Source organism: Drosophila willistoni, unplaced genomic scaffold (assembly GCF_018902025.1).
Source record: "Drosophila willistoni isolate 14030-0811.24 unplaced genomic scaffold, UCI_dwil_1.1 Seg209, whole genome shotgun sequence".
In the NCBI taxonomy this organism is placed as follows: Eukaryota; Metazoa; Arthropoda; class Insecta; order Diptera; family Drosophilidae; genus Drosophila; species Drosophila willistoni.
Window position 1 is genome coordinate 1,272,431 of NW_025814176.1, and position 21,666 is coordinate 1,294,096.

Below are 21,666 nucleotides of genomic sequence, written 5' to 3' on the forward strand. Positions count from 1 at the left end.
ACTTACTGGAAGAGCGCTGTATTCAAACTGATTTTTTAATACATAGAATATTTCACTTAAGCTAAGCCCAAAATTCGCATCACGCCACAATGTCATGGTCGGCAAGCCGACTCAGCAAATCTTCGGCGATAACGGAAACTCTTGCAACAAAACAAAAGTGTCCGGTTACCGTCGCTGACCATTGCAGCTATAGCGCGCTGATACAATTTATGCAATGTCGCAATTGCGAGGGCTGCTACTTAACTTATGGAGCACGCGATAGCGAGGGTAGATTATGAACTTATAAAATATCCTATGTTAAGTGTTACTTGTTAACTTGTATATTTAACAGAGTTTTCCTCCATGAACACGTGAAAATAGCCATCTTTTAGATCCAATTTAGAAAAAAAACGTTTGTCGCCAAGCTTGTCTAATAAATCGTCTATCAGAGGTATAGGGTAGTTATCTTTCACCAAAACTTTGTTCAATCTCCTAAAGTCAATGCACAACCTTAACTCGCCAGCTTTCTTAGGCACCAACACAATGGGTGATGCATACTCCGACTCACTAGGGCGAATGATCTTCTTCTCCAAGTACCCGTCTAACATCGACTGCAATTTCCCTTTCTCAGAATATGACAATCTTCCAAGTTGAGCTTCATTTCACATTTTACGTCAGGCAATTCAGGCCTTTGTGCTACCAAATATGAACTCTCAAACAATTGCTCAAACTTTTTCCGGATTTTAAAATCTAATCTTTCACCTATGTTGCAATCAGCTCCTGTGTTGAAACACTCGATATTTAACAATTTAAATTCTATTTCGCTTAGAGATTGGTCATCCGTAGTTTCTTTTCTTTCTTCACATTTTCTATCAGATCTAACTTTTTCATTGACCAACTCAATAACAGCTTCATTCCTACTTTTCGTAACCATTTTGCTTGTGACTCCATTCTCTATTTCACTTACAATCTTGCTATCACTTTCCTTAACTATTTCGCTAACAATTTCCTCTTCCTCATCTTCGGGGGTACATCTCTTCGTGATTCTTCTATCTTACAATTTTTCTCCTTAACTATTTCATCAACTATTCTCTCAACATTTACATTTCTAGCTATTTGCAAATCTGTATGGCATGTCTGCAATGACAAGGACTCAAACTCCGACCGCTCTCCAAGTTCATTTTCGCCTTCTCTCCTTACAAGTGTACCCCTTTTCAAGGCATTTAAGTCTAACTTAATATTACATGCTTTCATAAAATCTCTTTCCAAAATTACTTCATAGCTCATAGACTCATTATCAACGACTATTAAGTAAAAGAATACTTTTATTGAATTTTTTACAACAAAACACTTGACTTTTCCATATGACATCAGTGGACTCTTATTTAATCCGTAATATTTATTAAATTAATTTAAATGTATTTTTTCTGGTAGACAAAAGATTTTAATAAGTGAAACATCACTGCCTGAGTCTATGAAGCATGCTGTAATTAAGTCAGGATTACTTGGTGTTTTAAAATATATCTTAACATATCTTACGTCGTCGCATCCTTTAGCTAGCTTCTCTGTATTGAGTGGACACTTAGACACCCAATAATCCAAAGCACCGCATCCGAAGCAGGACCCTGGCACTCTGTCGGGTTTCTTACAGTCCTTGCTCATGTGGCCCTTCGAGTTGCAGTTGTAGCAACGGAAATCTTCTTTGGAACGTCTGTCCGTAGTGGCCACCTTTGTAGTCTCTCTTGCTGCTCGCTGTGCCGGTAGCTGAATGCCTGAAAATAATTCGGCGTAATTCTGCAACGCACTTGAATCCTTGAAACTGCGCTTGAATGCGGAGTCCACCCAGCAATCCCTTCAATGGCTTTGTCTTCTCGCTTCTCTTCGCTGATGCTGATAGCATCTGACAGCCTGGCCTTCTCATCAATGTAACTGACGAAACTCTCATTGGCGTTCCAAATTCGAGACTCGAATAGGCGCCTGGCATTTGCTTGAGACACAGTTGTCCCGAACGACTTGCCGCTTATATTTGTCAGCTGCGTGACCCATTTCTTTCCACACGAGTTCCCATTAAATTCCAACAACGCTTCCTTTGCTAATTGAAATTTTGCAGCCGACGAAAAACCGCTTTCCAACATTTCCTCCGAGCGTTGGTTTACCAACACTGGTTCACGATGCTGGTTTTGCGCGCCAATTGGTTCTGGTTCACGACGCTGGTTTTGCGCGCCAATCAGTTCTGCTGCCGTCTCGATTTCGCTGCTTTCGTTTTCCGTGCCGCTGTCGTGTCCCGTGCAAAAGTCGTTGCTTGTTGGCACTGAATCGTGCGTTTCGTTTTCTGTCTGGCGTTGAGGCGCCACTATGTCGAACAGTTGTGGTCGAAGCGAATCGCACAATTTTTTTAGTAAGACATCTGTGTTGTTGTCTCTTTCTTTCTCATTTGTGATCTCTGACAGTTGACAGTTATGGAACAAGCTCCTCGTCGATCTACTGGAACATCGTTAAAGCGCGCCACAAGCTCGGCTTTTGACCCTGTAGTAGGCAAGTCTAACAGCTCCAGCCACTTCTTTAAAGTTGGCCAATTGTGAGCCTCAATGTTGATATTCATTGCGTTAAAGTTCACCACTTCTGATATTGTGGGCGGTAGATGAATCAACCGATGTCAGAATATTTAGGAGATTCGGGTTTTAGTAGCTTTAGATTAATAGTAGTTTATTTTATTTCTTAGCTGCACTTATTATTATTTATTATAGTTATTATTAATGTCCTCTCGATATCTGACTTACTCTCCTCAACGCTTAGCAACGACTGACTGACACATCAGACGCGCTAAACTTACCTCTTATTAAAATTCCGGGATCGAAGAGTAGCAAGAGAGCATGTGTGACCGTCTCTCCTGCTGCAATATGTAAAATCCAATATTTATCTATGGGCACGCAACAAAATCAACTCTACGACTTTTGCCATATCCACCGAAAAAAAAATTTATAACCAGCCGAAACCATAGCCAATTAAAACGCAATAACAATAATTAAAAATAGAAAAGGTCACTTTATAAATAGCTCTGATCCTCTCTGTTCTGTAAAAATTATCGGGAACATCAACAATAACAATTTAACAATAATCAGGACACTTTTTACTAAAACTGGACCTGAAATAAGAAATAACCTGAATTCCCAGAAATCGCTGACACGGTAGCTAAATCTACAATTTTTAGTCCCTTACTTTACACCTCCAACTTCAACTTTGCAGAATTCACCAAATTTCTTAGCAACAAAAATATTCAACAACTTAAAATAATATGGAACACTACAATATATGGTACCAACAACTCAACACAGTGCTAGAGTGCTTTGTTTCTAAGAGTTAGAGAAATAGCATATGCGTGAAGCATGCAAAAAGAGTTCATTAAACATACGTACATTTGGTCTTCGCCAATTAAAATTTTTGGTCCACAAAGCGGGTGGCGACTTATTTACTTATTTTAAAACCATACACCCATAGGGTGAAATGGTATATTAAAGTCGCCAAAATGTATGTAACGATCTAGTCATGTCCGTCCGTCCATCCATATGAGCACCTAGATCTCGAAGACTATAAGAGCCACAGCCACCAAATTTGGTATGTAGTCTAGTGTAGTATGTACAGTTATCGAGTTTGTTTCAAATTTTTTGCCCACTACCGTCCCCGCAAATTAAATTAAACCGATTTTATCAAACACTACACTAACTAGAAACACCAAATTTGGTATGAATATTTTCTTAGTAAATGCGCACATTTTTAATGTGTACATATTTTGCCACGCCCCTTCCCGCAATTTGAAAAGGTGAACTCGTGAATTCCCATTTTCGACTTCCATTCACAATATATTTGTGCATTGTCTTCATACCATGGACCCATAGGGTAAAATGGTATATTAATGTCGCCAACATGAGGCAGAAGGAAGCTTTTCCGACATAAGTATATATATTTCTGATCGGGATCAACAACCGAGTCGTTCTAGCCATATTCGTCTGTCCGTCCGTCCGCACGGCTGTCGGAATAAACATGTACATAGATCTCAAAGACTCGGAGTCACCAAATTTGGTACACTCTTGTAATACCAACGATGTTCAAGTATATTTTAAATTTTTGCTACGCCCCTTTACGCTCTTAAATAAAACTGATTTCTCAAAGACAATACCAGCTACAGATACCAAATTTGTAATGTGTACTGGCTTAGAACACGCGTAGCCACGCGCCTACTTTGGCCTCCATAATCTAGAAAAACCCGATTGCCTCCTGCATTGCCGAAACCAAGTTCAGCAGATTAATGAGCGCTATTAATATCTACAAACCAAATTTCATAAAAATCGAACTAGAAACATGGAAAATATATATATGGCTAGTAGCGGAGCTAGAGTGCTCGTGTGTTTTTGTGAGGACGTACATTTGTTGTTTAAAATTTGAAATATTTATTCACATGGTGCATGGTATACCGAAGTCGGCATCATTCGTATAGCACTTAATGATATAGTGTCCGATCCTGACGATTTTCATACTTTGTCGTACCCGGGCTGTACCCGTATTTCATTTACTTATCGCTCTTAAGATGGCGACGTGAAGATGATTTGCACTGACGGAAACGTCTCCTTCTGTGCGTTACAAACATCTGACCAATTTCATAATAACCTCTGCAAGGCTCTTAAAATAAAAAATAATAAATAAAAATTCTTTATCAAAAATTTAAATTACCCTACTTATAACAAAAAAAAATATTACTTCCATAAACTGACCTGTGATTTAAAAAAAGGCAGAAATTTGACTTCATTATATGGATAAAAAACTTTGCGTTGCTAATATTCCCTTTCAACGAAAAGAGTATAAAACTGTAGAAGAAACCGTTAGATACGGCTAATGATTTTCTGATTTTTATACCATGCACCCATAGGGTGAAATTGTATATAAAAGTCGCTAAAACGTTTGTATTAAGTTTTATTAAAATCGGAAATAGAATAGAAATATTTAAATTAAACGTATAAACGTATTTTACTAGGTGGTATATAAGGGCGGAGTTGGCCGTAGGCTGGTAGCGGGGCTAGAGTACATATGCTTGCTATGAAGCATTTATGAAGTTTAATAGACATACATATATACAACGGTATACCGAAGTCGATTAAGCGACTTACTTACTTTGTTTTTGCACTGATACTTATTTAGTATTTATTTTTTATGACAACATTATATGACCATTAGTTTAAGTTAGTTCTTTTACCGGTATATATGTATTTCGGAAAATTTTAGAATGCGTATTTCATTTACTTACCTTTTAATTCAGCTTGGACTTGTCATAACATCTGCTACGTCTATAATTAAAAAAACCGAGAATTATCATAGAATTGCTTATTACAATCATGCTCACAAGTCCGAGCACCACATTGACTATAATCGTGAACATCTGGAAGAATACGCTAGATCTCAAACCCACAAAAATGTAACCTCTGAATCCTTGTTTCATAACAGTTACTATGTCAATATCCTTTATAAAGGTTCCGTCATGTGTGCAGGGATATTGATTTCACAACGAATGATCGTAACATCAGCGCGATGTTTTATTTCATCTACCTATGATCCCACTCTAGAGTACAAAGCTAAGGATATGAGTGTAAATACGGGAAGTCATTTCAATATATCGACAAATGTTATTCCCAAAAAGGTTATAGCATTTTACATGCCAGGAAAGGAAAAAAATTTCAAACCCCACAACATTGCACTCGTTGCCCTGGCAACTAAACTGCGACGTTCACATTATCGTCCAATCAAAATTTATCGAGGTGTACCAAAAGTAGGAGATCCAGTGCAAATTGTATTTTTTGACCCGACTGAGTACATTATAAACCTGTACGACGCAAAATTAGTACACCTTCAGCGTTGTAAATCATCTTTGTTTCAATATGAACACACTGATGGTCTCGTGAACCCAGAATTCTATTGCGTAAAAAATAGACAGAATTTAAAACATTTCATTTGTAGCACACGACCTGGTGATCCTTTAATTATCGGTTCTAAATTGGCTGGAATTAACTTGTATGGAGAACATTGTGAAAATGATGAAAACACTAGTCTAATGGATATTTATTATGCCATCGCACATTCTATTAAATTTATTCAAACTGCAACAGATCTGCTACGTGTTTTTACTAAACAACAGCAGTAACTTTAAAAGTTGTTAATTATATTATATATTAACAGAACGGCAAATGTCTTTTGGCCAATTGAAATAATTAAATTTGCAATAGTCAAAAAACTCTGACTGCCTGACTACTTTTATCACACTCAAATTTTGTTCACCTTATGATCAACAATGACGTGGACAAGGAAATACCAAGGTTTTTTCTTGAAATAATATTTGCAAACTTTTTCTGACTCTACTACTACATAAAAACATGTCTCATACCTTCACATTGTAAATATATAAATCAAAATATTTAATAAAAGAATAGTGGATCCGAATGATTTTCATACTTCATCTCACACAGGTTACAAATATCGTAAATACCAAGATTTGTGTCAATAGCTTTTTTAATGGCGGCATAAAGAGCACACGTACCGACGGATTGAGAGGCATGGCTATATTGATGCGATGGGGTAGGAAACATCTCTGCGTTAAAAATAGCCGACTAACTTTATAATACACTTTGCAAGGATATAAAAACATGTTGTAGTAATCACTGCTACAATATTTGGGCGCTCATCCGGTATTTATATTTAAAAGAATTAAGTCATTTTCATTTTAACTACTATTTATATCCTGATGGGTTCAAAGTTGAAATAAAGATCGCTTCTGTGAGACTACACTTATGCCTTAGAATTGCTTCACAACGGCTGTCGAACGGTTTATGATGCAACTATTTCATTCACAATATTGCTGGTCGTCACCACGTATTAGCAATATTAATAATATAAAATTTCACTTCTTAGGTCCTCGCGAGTTCAGCAGTTTACCAGAAAAAATTCTCGCTGTTACGAGTGCTGCTTATACAGAGTACACCGACACAAAGAGAACGCTAAAAATATGTAGTTGTATGTGCAGGCACGGACTGGGACCCTAAGGGCCCACCGGGCATACAAGTTGAAGGGCCCACGAGGCAAGAGAAATCTGCTGCTAGTTTTCCATGCTCCGTTAACCGTGATTTGATTGCACAAATGGTTTTATCAATAATGACATTGTGAACTTCTACCATAAATTATTGTTGAGGTTCGACGATTGGTTCATCCCTTTTTTTTCTCACCCGGTAAACTTTTCTTTTTGTGCAGCGTTCGTTTCGTGAAATCTTGGTTTATAATGATTTCTGATTCTTTCTCAACTAGCAAATCTGATGCCCATGTAATAAACCATTTGCAGTATTACCACCTGTAAAATGAATTAATCTTTTGTACATTGTAAAACTACACTTTTTTAAACACTCTAAAAGCTTTCAATACTCAAAATAAAAAAATGGTAAGACATTGAAACACGGTACACATAAAAAAGTTTATCTTAAAATAAAGATCATAAATCCAAGTTCTAATTCGACATAGTTTAAAGGCTAACGTTTCTATTAGCGAGAATTATGAAGGGATTTGGAAGACTGAATATGAGACTCGACTTTGATTCCACTCATAATAAAAACAATGATTAGCCTTGATTATATCTCTTGAATTTGAAAGAACATATACTCAGTGGTCAGCCCATCAATCACTTTAAAGAAACACATATGTATTACACCTCAATTTTAAACATTCAGTTAATATTATGAACAAATGAAGTAAGTAAGTCGTCTCGCCGACTTAGGTATACCATACACCAGTAAAGCAAACATTTCAACTTTATTAAACAAATGCATTTTCACATGCTTCTTACAAGCATATCTTAGTATCTCGCTCACTCAATCATACGAGCACCCTAGCGCCCCCACCAGCCAACGGCCAACTCCGGCCTTATGGAAAAACGTTTATATGCATAACTCGACTGTTTTTTATCTGATTTTGATCAAATTTGGTATTTTGATAGATATTAGTATTCAATTGAAGTGTGCCAAATTTGATTGCATGAGGTAAAAAAATACGGGAGATAATCAAGTTTTTCAAATTACGGGGGCGGAAAAGGTAGTGGCAAAATTTTTATACATACAAAATGTGTGCATTTACTAAGCGAATATACATACCAAATATGGTGTCTCTAGCTAGAATAGTTTTTGAGATAAACGCTTTTTTTAAATTGCGGGGGCGGAAAGGGGCGTGGCAAAAATTTGAAATAAACTTGATCACTCTACATACTACACGAGTCTACATACCAAATTTTGTGGCTCTAGCTCTTACAGTCTCCGAGATCTAGGTGTTCATACGGACAGACGGACAGACGGACAGACGGACGGACGGACGGACGGACGGACGGACGGACAGACGGACATGGCTAGATCGACTCGGCTGTTGATCCTGATCAAGAATATATATACTTTGTGGGGTCGGAGATGCTTCCTTCTGCCTGTTACATACATTTTGGCGACTTTAATATACCATTTCACCCTATGGGTGTATGGTCTAAAAACTACTTTAAATATAATATAAGGGAAAACCATTAATTATGGAAAAATACTACAAAGTTGCCGACGGATAACTTTGGTAGGAAACTCTATGCAAAAACTATACAATTATAGTAGATTGAAGGAGCCCCTAAACGTCTGGGGCTCAGGCCTTTTGTTTATTCTATCATTCATGCAGCTCTCTAATACGAACAGAAAATTTTTCACTATGCATTTTGTGTTCTGGACCCTGGTGAAAATAAAATCAGTTCTCTGCTACACAATATTTCTTCACTTTTGAAAACAATGTCTAAAATTCCAGTAGCTTACAGTGCTTCTGAAATCGAGGGCCCCAGGGCCATTAGTTTATCACGTAAAAAAAGCTGCTTAAACACAGAATCGAGTGTGTCGGACCTTTGTCCGAGTAGCCATTATGGTGAGAAGCAGTCTTTGTTCCATTTATGTGCCGTTTCGATATTGTGTTTATTGACGAAATTAGTACATCTGCGAATTGTTAAAAGGACTTTAAACTTTGTCTTATGTTGAATGGCTATCTGGTAGTCTTTGGTGATTATGGATTAGTTTGGGGATGAGTTTGAAGGTTGCTTAGTCGACTCTTGTTGGGAGTTGAGACTCAGCGAGGATGCATTTTTTTGGAGACGTTAAATAAGCGCCAATGCTCGTCAAATCGCTAAGTGGTATGGAGCCAGGATCCCTTTGATGTTAGAAAAAGCACACCATCCGTCGATGGGAAGTTTATAATCGATTTTAGATAATATTAAGGGTGGGTAATATTTATTTATATTAAGTATCGTAGGGTGGATACATGATCTTTAGGATGTAAGAAATTAATTAACATTAACTTTTAACAGCGTAGAAATAAAATAGATTAACGGCTTAAAGATTCTAAGCCTACGAGAGATCGAGAGTCCCAAAGCAAATTGCACGCATTAATATCGCCCATATAGGGGATGGGCTTAAATACAAAGTCACTAATTATGAATGAGGTATGAATGAGTTAAATATATTAATGTGAGAAACAATTTCCAGTCCCAAAGAACATGGGTTACTATTTATTAATATAGTCTTATGGGGAATATCTTTATGAATTAATATACAGACACCTTGCTTTGCAACGAAGTTGCTAGTGTTGTTGTCAAAATATCCAATAAATGGTTTGAGAGTGTATTATCACTAACCATAGAACACATAGATGGGACAAACTCATGATTTTTTGATTGCAAACGATAGCCTAGTCATGGAACCCCAGAGAACTTCGGGAAAACCCGAACGCTCGTACTCTCAATGAGAGCTTAAAGTGGGGAGAGGGCCAAGCAGCTACGAAAAAATTTCAGTCTAGCACAGACTACAGAACGACGAAGGCAGGCCTATTTCGCTTGTGATTTCGTTCTGTCTATGTATGTGTACACTCGTCGGTACATGCTCAGGCTTCGTAGTGTGTGTGTAACGTGAAGTTGTACAACATCGCATTTCAACAGCTCGCTCGACCAAAATTTTTAATTTTTGACAAAACAGCAACAAGGCGAGTAGGATATGCCCCTGTGGAAAGAATATCAAGAAATATTGGCATCAGCTTCGTATGTATCCCGGTGGCTGTGCTGATAGAGTGTTCGCTTGGAAATAGGAATGTCCCTGGTTCGATTCCTCATTTATTGTGGAATTAATAGTTCATGGCAATTATTATAATAATATCCATTTACATTCCATTGCAATATTGAGAGGGACATCATAAACAGAGAAAGATTTTCACATTGTATGCATTGGATAAATTTGCTGGTCAGGTTAAGATGAATATTATGATTTCACTCATTGATTCGTCTGAATCTGATAAAACTGTGCAACAAATTGTGAGTTGATGAAATCAAACCGCATTGAACCTTTTTTTTCTGAAAGTACATCTATTCGAACTAACTTCGAAAACGCCGAAAAAAAATGAAAGCCCAATACTAACTATTTTCGGGTGGGGGTTGAACCAGAGGTCCGCAGATCTTAGGCAGGACCTCTACCCTTTACACCGTCGAGCTGCTTGAAGTCCACTCGGCGTTTTACTTATAAGTCACCAAAGTTATAACTTTAAAGCCGATTTATTAGCAAAATATAGAATAGTGCGTTGAAATATTTCACACAGCTTCAAATGACGGGGTATTCTACAACTTATCCAAAATTCATTCAAATCGGTGATTCGCATACCTGAAGTTCCCCTTGTTAGATATTGATTTATTTTTCATGCATTCGACCTAAATCATCCTCATTAATTGTGGAAATATTGTTCATGCTTAAATAAATTCATATTATGAATGTAATATAACCCAAAATGCCATTTCAGCTACAGTTTTCTAAAATAATAAAAATTAAGCCTTTTTTTATACCCTTGCAAAAATGGTATATTAATTTTGGTCAGAAGTGTGCCACGCATAGAAGGAAGCATTTCCGACTATATAAAGTACATATTTATATTCTTGGTCCGCATGACGAGACGAGTTCATATAGCCATGCCCGTCTGTCCGTCCGTCCGTCTGGATCAACGCAAACTTCTCCTAGACCGTTAGAGCAACAGAATTGAAATTGCATGATCATGATAAAAGATCGAGTGACTATATCATATAGCTCCCATAGGAACGATCGAAAGCAGTGGAAACAGTGACTTTTGTCAATACCTTCGTTACTTTCTACGCAAATGTCATAATTGTCATAATTTATATTATAATATAAAAAGATTACTTTGATCTTGATAAAGAAATTGAACCACAACCAAAAAGAACTCGTTTCTAATTTGGCACATTTCAAAGTTTATTTGTTGTTGTAAATGAATCTTGATACTATTCTCACAAAAAAATAGTTATCAATTAAAAATACTTCCAAAATGTTATTATTATTCTCACAAAAAAATAGTTATAAATTAAAAATACTTCCATAACTACTCTAAAAAAGGGCTTAATTGTATATTTTTCTAGAACTGTAGCTGAAAAAGTCATTTTGGGTTATATAACATTTATAAAATTAATTTATTTAACAATTAACAACATTTCTACAATAAATAAGGATGATTTAGGTCGAATGCATGAAGAAGAAATCGATACATAAGTCATATTTACCTCATATGACAAACTAAAAAATTACCCCCAAAACGAAAAAAAAACGAGCTAACTTTGAAAAACCCAAATAGGGTTTTGCTATTCAATACTTGTACTTTCAGAAAAAAAAGGTCCGGTGCGGTTTGATTTTTGGTGTTGCACAAAGATAATTATCTTTATTTATCAGCTACCTTAAGTAGCTATTAATGACTGGAAAATTTGATCAAGATCGGATGAGTATAACATATAGCTCACATGGGAACAATCGGTGGTAAACAGTGTCTTTGATCAACAGCTTTGTTATTTCCTATGCTAAGATGGAAACGGAAAGAGTAACAAACATCAAGGGTATACAAAACCTTGACGCGTTCGAAGTTAGCCCCTACCCTCTGGTTTTTTATCAACCCCACTCGTAAATTACAAGGGGAAGTTAGCGAGCCGGAGGCACCAGTCAAACCGGATAATTCACTCAATTTCACATTATATCTGTCAATCGATACCGACACAATAAAATTAGGGAATATTTGGCTGCTCCGGCATCCATAGCGTCAAAGATGGATACAATGGAAACGGATCTTTACAACAATCGTTGGCTTGACCATCCCTAGATGTTATTTCAACAGTGTGGAGGTGCCTTAATTAAAACTTGCAGCTCAAAAAAAAAAGAAGAGAAAAAAAAAAAAGAAAAGAAACAAAGGAAGGCCAGAATTTAAATGACCCGCGAATGCACTGCTTGATTGCAGAAAGAAAGTTCACCACAGTGGTACATTTCTTTTTCCCATTATGCCAATAGCGGATAATGTCATTTTGACAATTGACTTCGGGTCTAAACAAAGATCAAAGCTAGGCCTAGAGCATAGGCGAACTGTCTTGATAAATTCTTTTCAAATTGGCAACCGAGCGAAACAGTCCTTTTGCAGGAAGTGATAAAATTAATAGTTCATTTTTTTTTTTTGTGTGGTTAAAGTAACACAAGTAAATTTTTAATCCGAATAAATACAAGCCATCCTTCATGGTTTTGAATCGGTGATAAAAAGAAACCAATTATGTTGGTGTTCTCTATTTCAAGATATACTTCTTGAGTAAGTGTTATTTTTTTTTTTGATTGAATAAAATTTGGTTATTTTGCAAATAAAATTTTTGCACGCAGATTTGCTAAGTCTCGGTATGTTCGTTCATAATGCCAAAATAAGGAAATTAAAATATATTGCTTTGATTAAGCAGAAGGTAATTATACAGCTCTAGAAAAAAAAAACGCATTAACGACATTCATATTCATCCCATATATGTACAGTGTCGACTAACCTTTGCCAAGGATCATGTTTCCCGCCCAATTTCTTTCTGGAATGAAATAATATATGCAGATGGATCCAAATTCAATATCTTTGGGTCGGATTGGATGCAATATGCTCGGCGCCAACCAAATACCGGGCTTCATAATTAGAACTTAAACCCCACTATGAAGCATGGCGGTGGAAGTGTCATGGTTGGGGCATGCATGGCGGCTTCGGGAGTTGGAATCCTGGTTTTGATCGAAGGAACAATGGACAGACATATGTATCCATCAGTTTTAAAGGAGAATTTACTTTAGAGTGGAGAGAAATTAGGTCTAGAGGGCCGATTCCGATTTTATTAAGACAATGACCTTAAACACAAATCCGGCATTGTGAAGTCCTGGTTGAGCTGGGATTGCCCACATGTGGTCAGTCCTCCTTTCCAGTTTCCTGACCTTAATGTGATTGAAAATTTGTGGGCAAAATTTGACATGACCATCCGGAAAAGGTCAATTTCCAACAAAAATGACCTTAAAAATGCCCCACTGGAAGAATGGGTAAAAATATCACCTGAAGTCACTAAAAAATTGGTTTCCTCAATGGAAACACGCATTAAAGAGGTCATTAAACAAAATGGGGGACACACCAAATACTAGTTTAATTTGTTTAGAATAAATTTTTAGGGTTAAATGCATTGCACGAAATAAGCTGTGACATAGAAAAAGGCAATGATGTTCATTTTTTTAATTTTTAAAAGTTATTTTAAAAGTAACAAAAACAATAAAGTAACTAAATATAGTATAATTGATCACTAAATAAAACTGCATTTAAATTGCATAAACATGCACGAAATAAGCTGTGAGCCACTGTATGTATATGATTTTTTTTGTTAGACAAATATAAAGCCCAAATTTTGGTATCGATGATTTCCAAAGCCGGAATTCCAAGATATTTATGTTGGATAGTGCAAGCAGCGAAGAAGTTATTCACCAAAGGGGACGAAGCAATTACATTGGCGACCATCTGATCAGTCAAATTTCGTTACCGGCAAGTGCTAGGCAAGCGGTGAAAAGCGGGGAGAGACAAACGGCAGAAAACCCAAACGGCAAAGCCCAAAGAAAATCTATCAAAGTTAAAAAAGTGAAGCATGTTGAAAACGAGTGAAAAACGGTCTAACCAGGGTGAAAAGAAAGTTAAAAGGCCAGATGAAAAATGTTGAAAACGAGTGAAAACGAAAAGTGTTAATTTTTTTTTGTTTAAACCTAGGTAATGTTATATAATCGAAAGTTAGAACAAGTGCATGAGAGGTTGCAAGTAATAATCAGTAATAGTGAATAGGGATTCCCGGAGAGAAGGAAAATAACCCAATCTTCATTCGTTGAATTCAAAATATGAACTGATTTTATTTACTAAAGTACGGAGTTTATATAGGAAATCTTAGGCTCTAGTAGGTAACAATTGTTCTTAAGGAGATCTTATTCTAGTACGACTCGCACCCACGCATTCGGGGGTTGAAAAATTATTATTATTTTGGGCACGGCGTCGGCAACTTGACATCCTGCCGTCGTGATCGTTTTGGGTTAGTTTACAATTACAAGTGTTTGTTCCCACAACATGTGTGGCTGATTGTATTTCTAGTCATATGCTAGGTTAGTTGTTTGTGACAAAGTACAGTTGTATTATATTTTCTTTAGTGCATCTGATTTGGTGAAGCCGCTTCAGATGGACACGATTTTTATTCTTAAACATTCTGCGAGGGGCCACCAAATGAGGCCATTGGGATTCTTTTATTTTTATTGAGTTGTCTTAAACAAATTACAAATTATTATCATTAGTAAAATAATTATTATTAAAGAAGCAAAACCAGCTACATAATGGAAGTTTAACTCTAGCAAACCAATATTATGTTGCTTTAACGATTATAACTGACTTCCTGTTCTTTTGTATTCTGCCGTATGGTTTACTAAATTGGCTTCTACTGAATTTTATATTATATTTGGCAAATTACTAATAAAACCCAATGCTTAACAATTTCTGTTTCGGGATATCTACCCACTCCTGATGTGTATTACTGTGTTGACTTCTAGCCTTTTTATATGGTGAAAACTTTAAAGACCAACACCTGCTTTTCGGTTTAAACCAATGTGGCTTTTGCTCCACTGTTTTGATATTTCGGTAATACCTGAAATTTGAGCGGTTATTCTGTTCAAATGTTGTCCCTTTATTTTGCAATACCTGCCCTTTTTCTAATACAGACCTAGACAATTTTTCAACGGATTCTTTTCTGACATTATTTTTTAAATTAATTTTATTTATTATTGCCATTTGCACATTCCTTTTTTGTACTGGCTCTGGGATATATAATTTTTCTTCCCTAGTTTTTAGTTTACCTCCAATGTGAGGTCCTGCCGGGGGCCATAAATTTATTTCTTGAGTTTTGTTTGGCATTGTATTTTTATTATTTTGACATTTACCTTTCTTGTTCTCCCAACGTTGTTTAAAACCTGTGACATCTATTGTTGTTGCCACTACAGATTTATACTTTTTTGATTCGGTGCATCCCGAGACGATCCAACCAAATTGAGTATTTTGGCCTAGTAGCCCATCAATTTTTGTAATTCCCCCTTTTAAGATTTGGGTATACACGTTTACACCCATTATTATATCAACCTTACCCGGTTGATTAAAAGAAGGATCAGCTAGCACGTAAGTTTGCCATTTTGACATATCCACGTTTGCTATCTTTAATGGAAGAGCTTCCATTAATTGAGGCAATACAACTGCTTCAACCTTAATAAGTTCCATTTCAGAATCACGCGTCTTCATTTCAATATTTACCCTATACTTCGAGGTTCTAGGTTTTGTTGAAGATACGCCACTTATTTCCGTTTGTTTGTTGATCTTGGGTAACCTTAACATTTGAGCGGCTTCTTCAGATAAAATAGTGCTTTGAGATCCATTATCAATCAAGGCTCTTAATGTTTCATATTCTCCATTTATTTTTTTAACTTGTATTAGGGCTGTGGCCAACAATTTTTGCTCTGCCGTTACACAAGTATTCATCTTCGCCTGTTTTTCCCCAAAATGAAGAAGGGTATGGTGTCCCTTGCTGCACAATGAGCAGACCATTTCATTAGTGCATCTCTTGTTGCTTGAATGCTTCAAGCAACGTGTACACAGTTGCAATTTTTTGGCTATTTTTACCCTTTCTTTAGGTGTTAGCGCTTTAAACTTATAGCACAGAAATGCGCTATGCCAGGGACCTTTGCAGATCGGACAACCATCTTTGGAACCCGCAACCCACGTTTTTTGTAACGGTTTTTTCTCTTCCTTTCTCATGGCACTTAGCGAGCAATATCTTGGCTCCAAGTATTCCATGACATCAGATAGCTGTTGAATTTCCCTTGTTTTTCTAATTTGGCTCTCGTACAATTGTAGAGTCTCTCTATCAAATTTTCGAAGTATGTGTTAAGCGAATATTACGTCAACTTCATCGGATAAATTTGCTTTTATTTTAATTAAGTGTATTGACTCATTAACTATGTCAATCACTCCTTTTACACTTTTTGCGGATTCATTGTTGATCATCGGTAAATTAACAATCCGACTTAATTGTTCGGAAAATACCCTCCGATTGTTTTCATACCGCTTGGTTAAGAGTTCCCAAGCGGCACTATAATTGTCAGCTGAACCTGACAGTAAATGAGCCACCATGCTCCTCGCTTCTCCCTTTAATGCGGATTTTAAATAATTGAATTTAAGAGTAAGACTTAAATCTTCTCTATTTTCAATTAATTCTGCAAATAACTCTACAAACAGGTCCCATTCTCTTGGCTCTCCAGAGAATGTGGGTACCTGAATCTTTGGCAACACCGGTAGTTCGCCTCTCACGGTTACATTCTCAATCTTAACATTTTCCTTATTGCTCATTTTCATTTCTAGCATTGACAATGAATTTCGGACATCAATTGTAAATCGTCCATTATATTCTTAACTTTTGCATCACTTGTTAATACTTGACATGCCTGAACTTTCTCCCATAAATAGTTAATTTTATTAATATATAATATCCATGTCCCATTGCCTGTTGACTTCAACTCTACTACCTCCAAATATTCCTGGAGCTGTCGGACTCTATCCATAAATATCTCCTGGTTAACCTTAGGGTTTTCATTACTGGAGGTCGCATTCATGCGCGACTCTCCTATGCTATCATCAACTATCTCTGACATGTTTGCCTCCGCTTCAACGTACACCGACTTACTAGTGCCTGGTTTTTCTGACTCTCCTATGGCTATAATTTTGGCAACTATCGTTAATGCTTCTTCATGTATTTTATTTCTGAAATAATCATGATCGAGATTTGGAACAGTTTGGATCAATTTTTTGTTATTAGGTATCCACTGATTCCTTATCTCTTTTACTTCCTCTACAACTTTGCTAGTTATGTTTGTAGGGTCTAGTGCTTCTAACCGCCTTAACCTGGTATGTAACTCTGCCTGCTTCTCCAACACTTTTGCAGCCTTATTAGTGAACATTTTTATCTTATAGGATATCGATATAATTATATAATGAAATTAATAAAATACGTATGTAAATATGCAAATACTTATAACTATTTTAATTAATTTCTTATCTGATGATCCTGTTCGCTGCTGCTTGTCCGCCAATGGGTAAAATTCGCCGTTTTTTTTTTTACTGTGTCGTCGCTCAGCTGCTGTTGTCCAGGGCCTATGGGCTCAGACGGTACCGGTGCCGGACATCGCACCAGAATTTCTTATACTGCCACTGCACGTTCTTTAGTTTCTTCTTTGCAGCTTTCTTGTTGCTCTGCTGCTGTTGGTAGCTGCCGACTTGCAACTACATATAGTTCACTTTTTTCGATATTAGGGCTTCGAATACGCCACACACCAACTTTATATTTTTTTTCACTTTATTTTATATATATATGTGGGCTTCGAATTAGCCACACACCAACTTTATTTCGTTTTTTTTTTTACCGCCGCCGAAATTATTGCAGTTGCTCGACTAGCCAAACTGCTTTTATATATTCGGTCGCACGCACTTTTTTATTTATTAAGCAATATTTTGCTTTTATATTATACTCTGTCTCTTACCACTGGTGGGGGAAAACAAGAGTTTTTTATTTTGCTACCTTTATCTGATCTTATCGTAAGAATTCAGACCTTAAGGAGCTGATTCATTCTCTGAGTCTCTTACCACTGGTGGGGGAAAACTACAGAGTTCCTTTTTCTCGAAGGACCAAACATGATCCATCCGGCTCGAAGGACCAAAATGATCCATCCGGCTCGAAGGACCAAAATGAATAGGGATTCCCGGAGAGAAGGAAAATAACCCAATCTTCATTCGTTGAATTCAAAATATGAACTGATTTTATTTACTAAAGTACGGAGTTTATATAGGAAATCTTAGGCTCTAGTAGGTAACAATTGTTCTTAAGGAGATCTTATTCTAGTACGACTCACACCCACGCATTCGGGGGTTGAAAAATTATTATTATTTTGGGCACGGCGTCGGCCACTTGACATCCTGCAGTCGTGATCGTTTTGGGTTAGTTTACAATTACAAGTGTTTGTTCCCACAACATGTGTGGCTGATTGTATTTCTAGTCATATGCTAGGTTAGTTGTTTGTGACAAAGTACAGTTGTATTATATTTTCTTTAGTGCATCTGATTTGGTGAAGCCGCTTCAGATGGACACGATGTTTATTCTTAAACAAATAGTAATAATAATAATGTGTGTTGCGGCGCAGGCTTAATTGCCGCCCCGCGCCAGTAGAAAGGCTTACCCAACGCGCCCCTGGTTTTTATTCTCTCTCATTCGAAGAAGAACAGTTAGAATTTACTTTGTCTTTGCTTGCACTTATGACAGAGCGGCGGCCCGCTATGACGGCGCGCCAGTCACAGAAAATTAGGCAAGCAGGAAAGACGTGAAAAGGAGAGAAAAACACAAATGTAAGATAAAATAGAAACATATGAGAAATTTGAATTAACATTGAAATAAAGATTTCAGCTAACCGATCTAACCGATCGATATGCCCACAAATTGTGCAACTGAATATAGCGCAATACAACACAAAACCGGCGTTTAATTGTTTGGTTAGAGGGCTCGGGGTATATGTTCGACTCGCGAACTTTTTTGGAGCTGTCCCACGTCACGACCTGAACATTTTCTACATCCTGAAATATTTATTTCTTTGGCTCCAGAGATATTAGCAGAGTCTGAATATCTCTGAACCACGTGGATTGGAGTGGAATCTTCCAGAAGCTTCCTTCGTGAGAGCGACCGCGGCAGACGTTTACATGCCGGCTCGCTGAGAGAGGAAGAGAGAGGGAGATAGTGAACGTGGAATCTTCCAGAAGCTTCCTTCGTGAGAGCGACCGCGGCAGACGATTACATGCCGGCTCGCTGAGAGAGGAAAAGAGAGGGAGATAGTGAACCACGTGCAAACAGGCAAACATAACCTCATTGTTACGCAACATATGCAATGAGCAACAGTGATAGAGTACCAGTTCAACCTAGCGCTGAGAGTCAGGAAGACGGTGCTGAGGCGACTGAGAATGGAGCGGTCTCAAGCGACAGAGAAACTGATACACCAACGATGTCAACGCCATCCAGAGGCGACGGTTTGTCAGTGCAACAAACGATTCTTAATGGAATGTTCGAGAGTCACGCAGGAAACGGTACGGCAATTAAACGGCCCAGTAAAATTGATCTAGCTCCGTGGTCCGTACCTGCGTTGGCGCAATCGACTATTCAAGGAGTGAGTCTACCTTTTCTGGCCAATACAGCTAATCTTCATAACGGATTGTGGACCCAAGGACAAAGTAACGCGGGTGGAATGCAGCATGGACCTGGAATCCAACGGCCGGCTACCGGACACTTGACGTTAAGCCCTGGAGTGCACTCTACGGATTTAGGACACAAGAAAACTCTATTGTCATCGGAACAGATAGCGGCCCGCCAAGTACTGAACAAAGACTTACCCGTGTTTTCCGGTAAGCCAGAAGAGTGGTTGTTGTTTATAAGCCACTACGAACAATCTACTGAAAGATGTGGAATTAGTAACGAAGAGAATCTTATTCGGCTCCAAAAGTGCTTAAAAGGAGCGGCTTGGGATGCCGTTCGAGGAAAGCTAATGTGTCCAGAGACGGTGCCGTATGCAATCGGTACGTTACGGATGCTTTATGGAAGACCGGAGATTATTCACTCGAGCCTACAAAGGAAACTAAGAGAAGAACCAGCGGCACGCTCAAATAATTTGGATTCGGTTATTCAGCTAGCCTTGGCAGTGCAGAACTATTGCGCGACACTGGTCGCAATTGGGCTTAAAGAGTATCTGCACGATCCAGCTTTACTAGGCGAGCTCGTCGATAAGTTGCCGGGAGAATTGAAACTCGATTGGGGAAGACACCGAATGACTCTAATTGGATGTGTGGCTAACTTGTCTATCTTTGACAATTGGTTGTTTGGCATTGCAATGTGTGCCTCAATGGTTACGCCGTATACAGTTCCAGCTAAGGATGGAGCAAAGAGAACCAAAGAGCGAATTTTTCTGCACAACGAATTGCAAAGTGGATCTAGTCAGGAATCGAAAACACAAGAAGTACGCATCCGGTTGTGCCCCAAATGTGCAGGGAGTCATAACGTAGCAGACTGTCGCCTCTTTCGAGAAATGAGCATAAAGCAGAGAAAGGAGTTCGTGCGGCAAAAGAGGCTCTGCTATTGTTGTTTTGATCAGCACGTGATACGGAATTGCAAAAGTAAAAGAAGTTGTGGTGTCGATGGGTGCAGGCAGATACACCACTCGTTGATCCACGAGACAGCGGACTACAAGGAAAGCAAATCGCAGTGGCAGACGAATGAGGATGATAAACCAGTTCATCCACCAATCTTATTCCATGGAGATATAACAAGCAAGGCTTTATTCAGATATATGCCAATCATGTTATACGGAAGGAAGCGAAATTTAGCGACATATGCCTTACTGGACGAGGGAGCCGCTTGCTCTTTGATTGAAGAAACTTTGGCAGACGAGTTAGGACTAGATGGCCCGGCCGAAGAACTGTGCTTAAAGTGGACCAGTCAAGTCACTCAAACGGAAAGCGCGTCCAAGTATGTGAGTGTCTGAGTGTCGTCGATGTGTCAAGGTGCGACGCAATTTGAACTCAAGAGTTTGCGCACGGTACGTAAGCTAGACTTGCCTACGCAAACAGTTACCGACGAACTGGTAACATCGAGAAAGCATCTACAGTATTTACCAAATTTAAGTTACTGTAACGTAAAAGCAAGCTTAATTATTGGTCTGGATAATTTGAAAGTTTGTGTGCCTTTGGAGATACGGGAGTCCGAAGGAGACGACGTGGTCGCGGCGCGCTGTAGATTGGGCTGGTCTGTGTATGGCCGGCACAGCGACGCCGCTCCAGCGTCCTTACACATATTGCACATATGTGAGTGCAATGAAGCGAGCAGCATGCGCGCTTTGGATGCGTCAATGAAAGAATACTTTGCTATGGAGTCCTCGGGAACACGCGTGCCAAGTAAGCCATTAAGATCGAAAGACGACGAGCGCGCGTTGCAGATTATGGAGGCGACCACAAGTTATTGCCCGATTGACAAACGTTGGCAAACTGGACTGTTGTGGAGGTTCGACAAAGTAGATCTACCGGATTCATACTCAATGGCCATGAGGCGTCTTCAGTGTTTAGAAGCGAAAATGGCAAAGGACATCGATCTTAAAAGCTTTATGTTGGACATTA

The 21,666-nt window shown here is 38.1% G+C and overlaps 1 protein-coding gene and 2 long non-coding RNA genes across 3 annotated transcripts; 2 read left to right on the plus strand and 1 right to left on the minus strand.

Moving 5' to 3' along the window:
- Positions 1 to 1,426: 1,426 nt before the first annotated feature.
- LOC124461118 lies at positions 1,427 to 2,079 on the minus strand. The gene is made up of 2 exons (XR_006954944.1): positions 1,519 to 2,079; positions 1,427 to 1,463 (listed from the first exon to the last, which is right to left on the minus strand). It is a non-coding gene; the product is annotated as an uncharacterized LOC124461118 (long non-coding RNA).
- Positions 2,080 to 5,211: 3,132 nt separating this feature from the next.
- Positions 5,212 to 6,809, plus strand: LOC6646543. Its single transcript, XM_002069180.3, has 2 exons — positions 5,212 to 6,418; positions 6,492 to 6,809. Exon 1 carries the CDS (start codon positions 5,258 to 5,260, stop codon positions 6,167 to 6,169), a length of 912 nt encoding a protein of 303 aa, XP_002069216.1. The 5' UTR covers positions 5,212 to 5,257; the 3' UTR covers positions 6,170 to 6,418; positions 6,492 to 6,809.
- A 5,759-nt stretch (positions 6,810 to 12,568) lies between these two features.
- On the plus strand, positions 12,569 to 13,637 carry LOC124461113. Its single transcript, XR_006954941.1, has 3 exons — positions 12,569 to 12,693; positions 12,762 to 12,838; positions 12,906 to 13,637. It is a non-coding gene; the product is annotated as an uncharacterized LOC124461113 (long non-coding RNA).
- Positions 13,638 to 21,666: the final 8,029 nt, after the last annotated feature.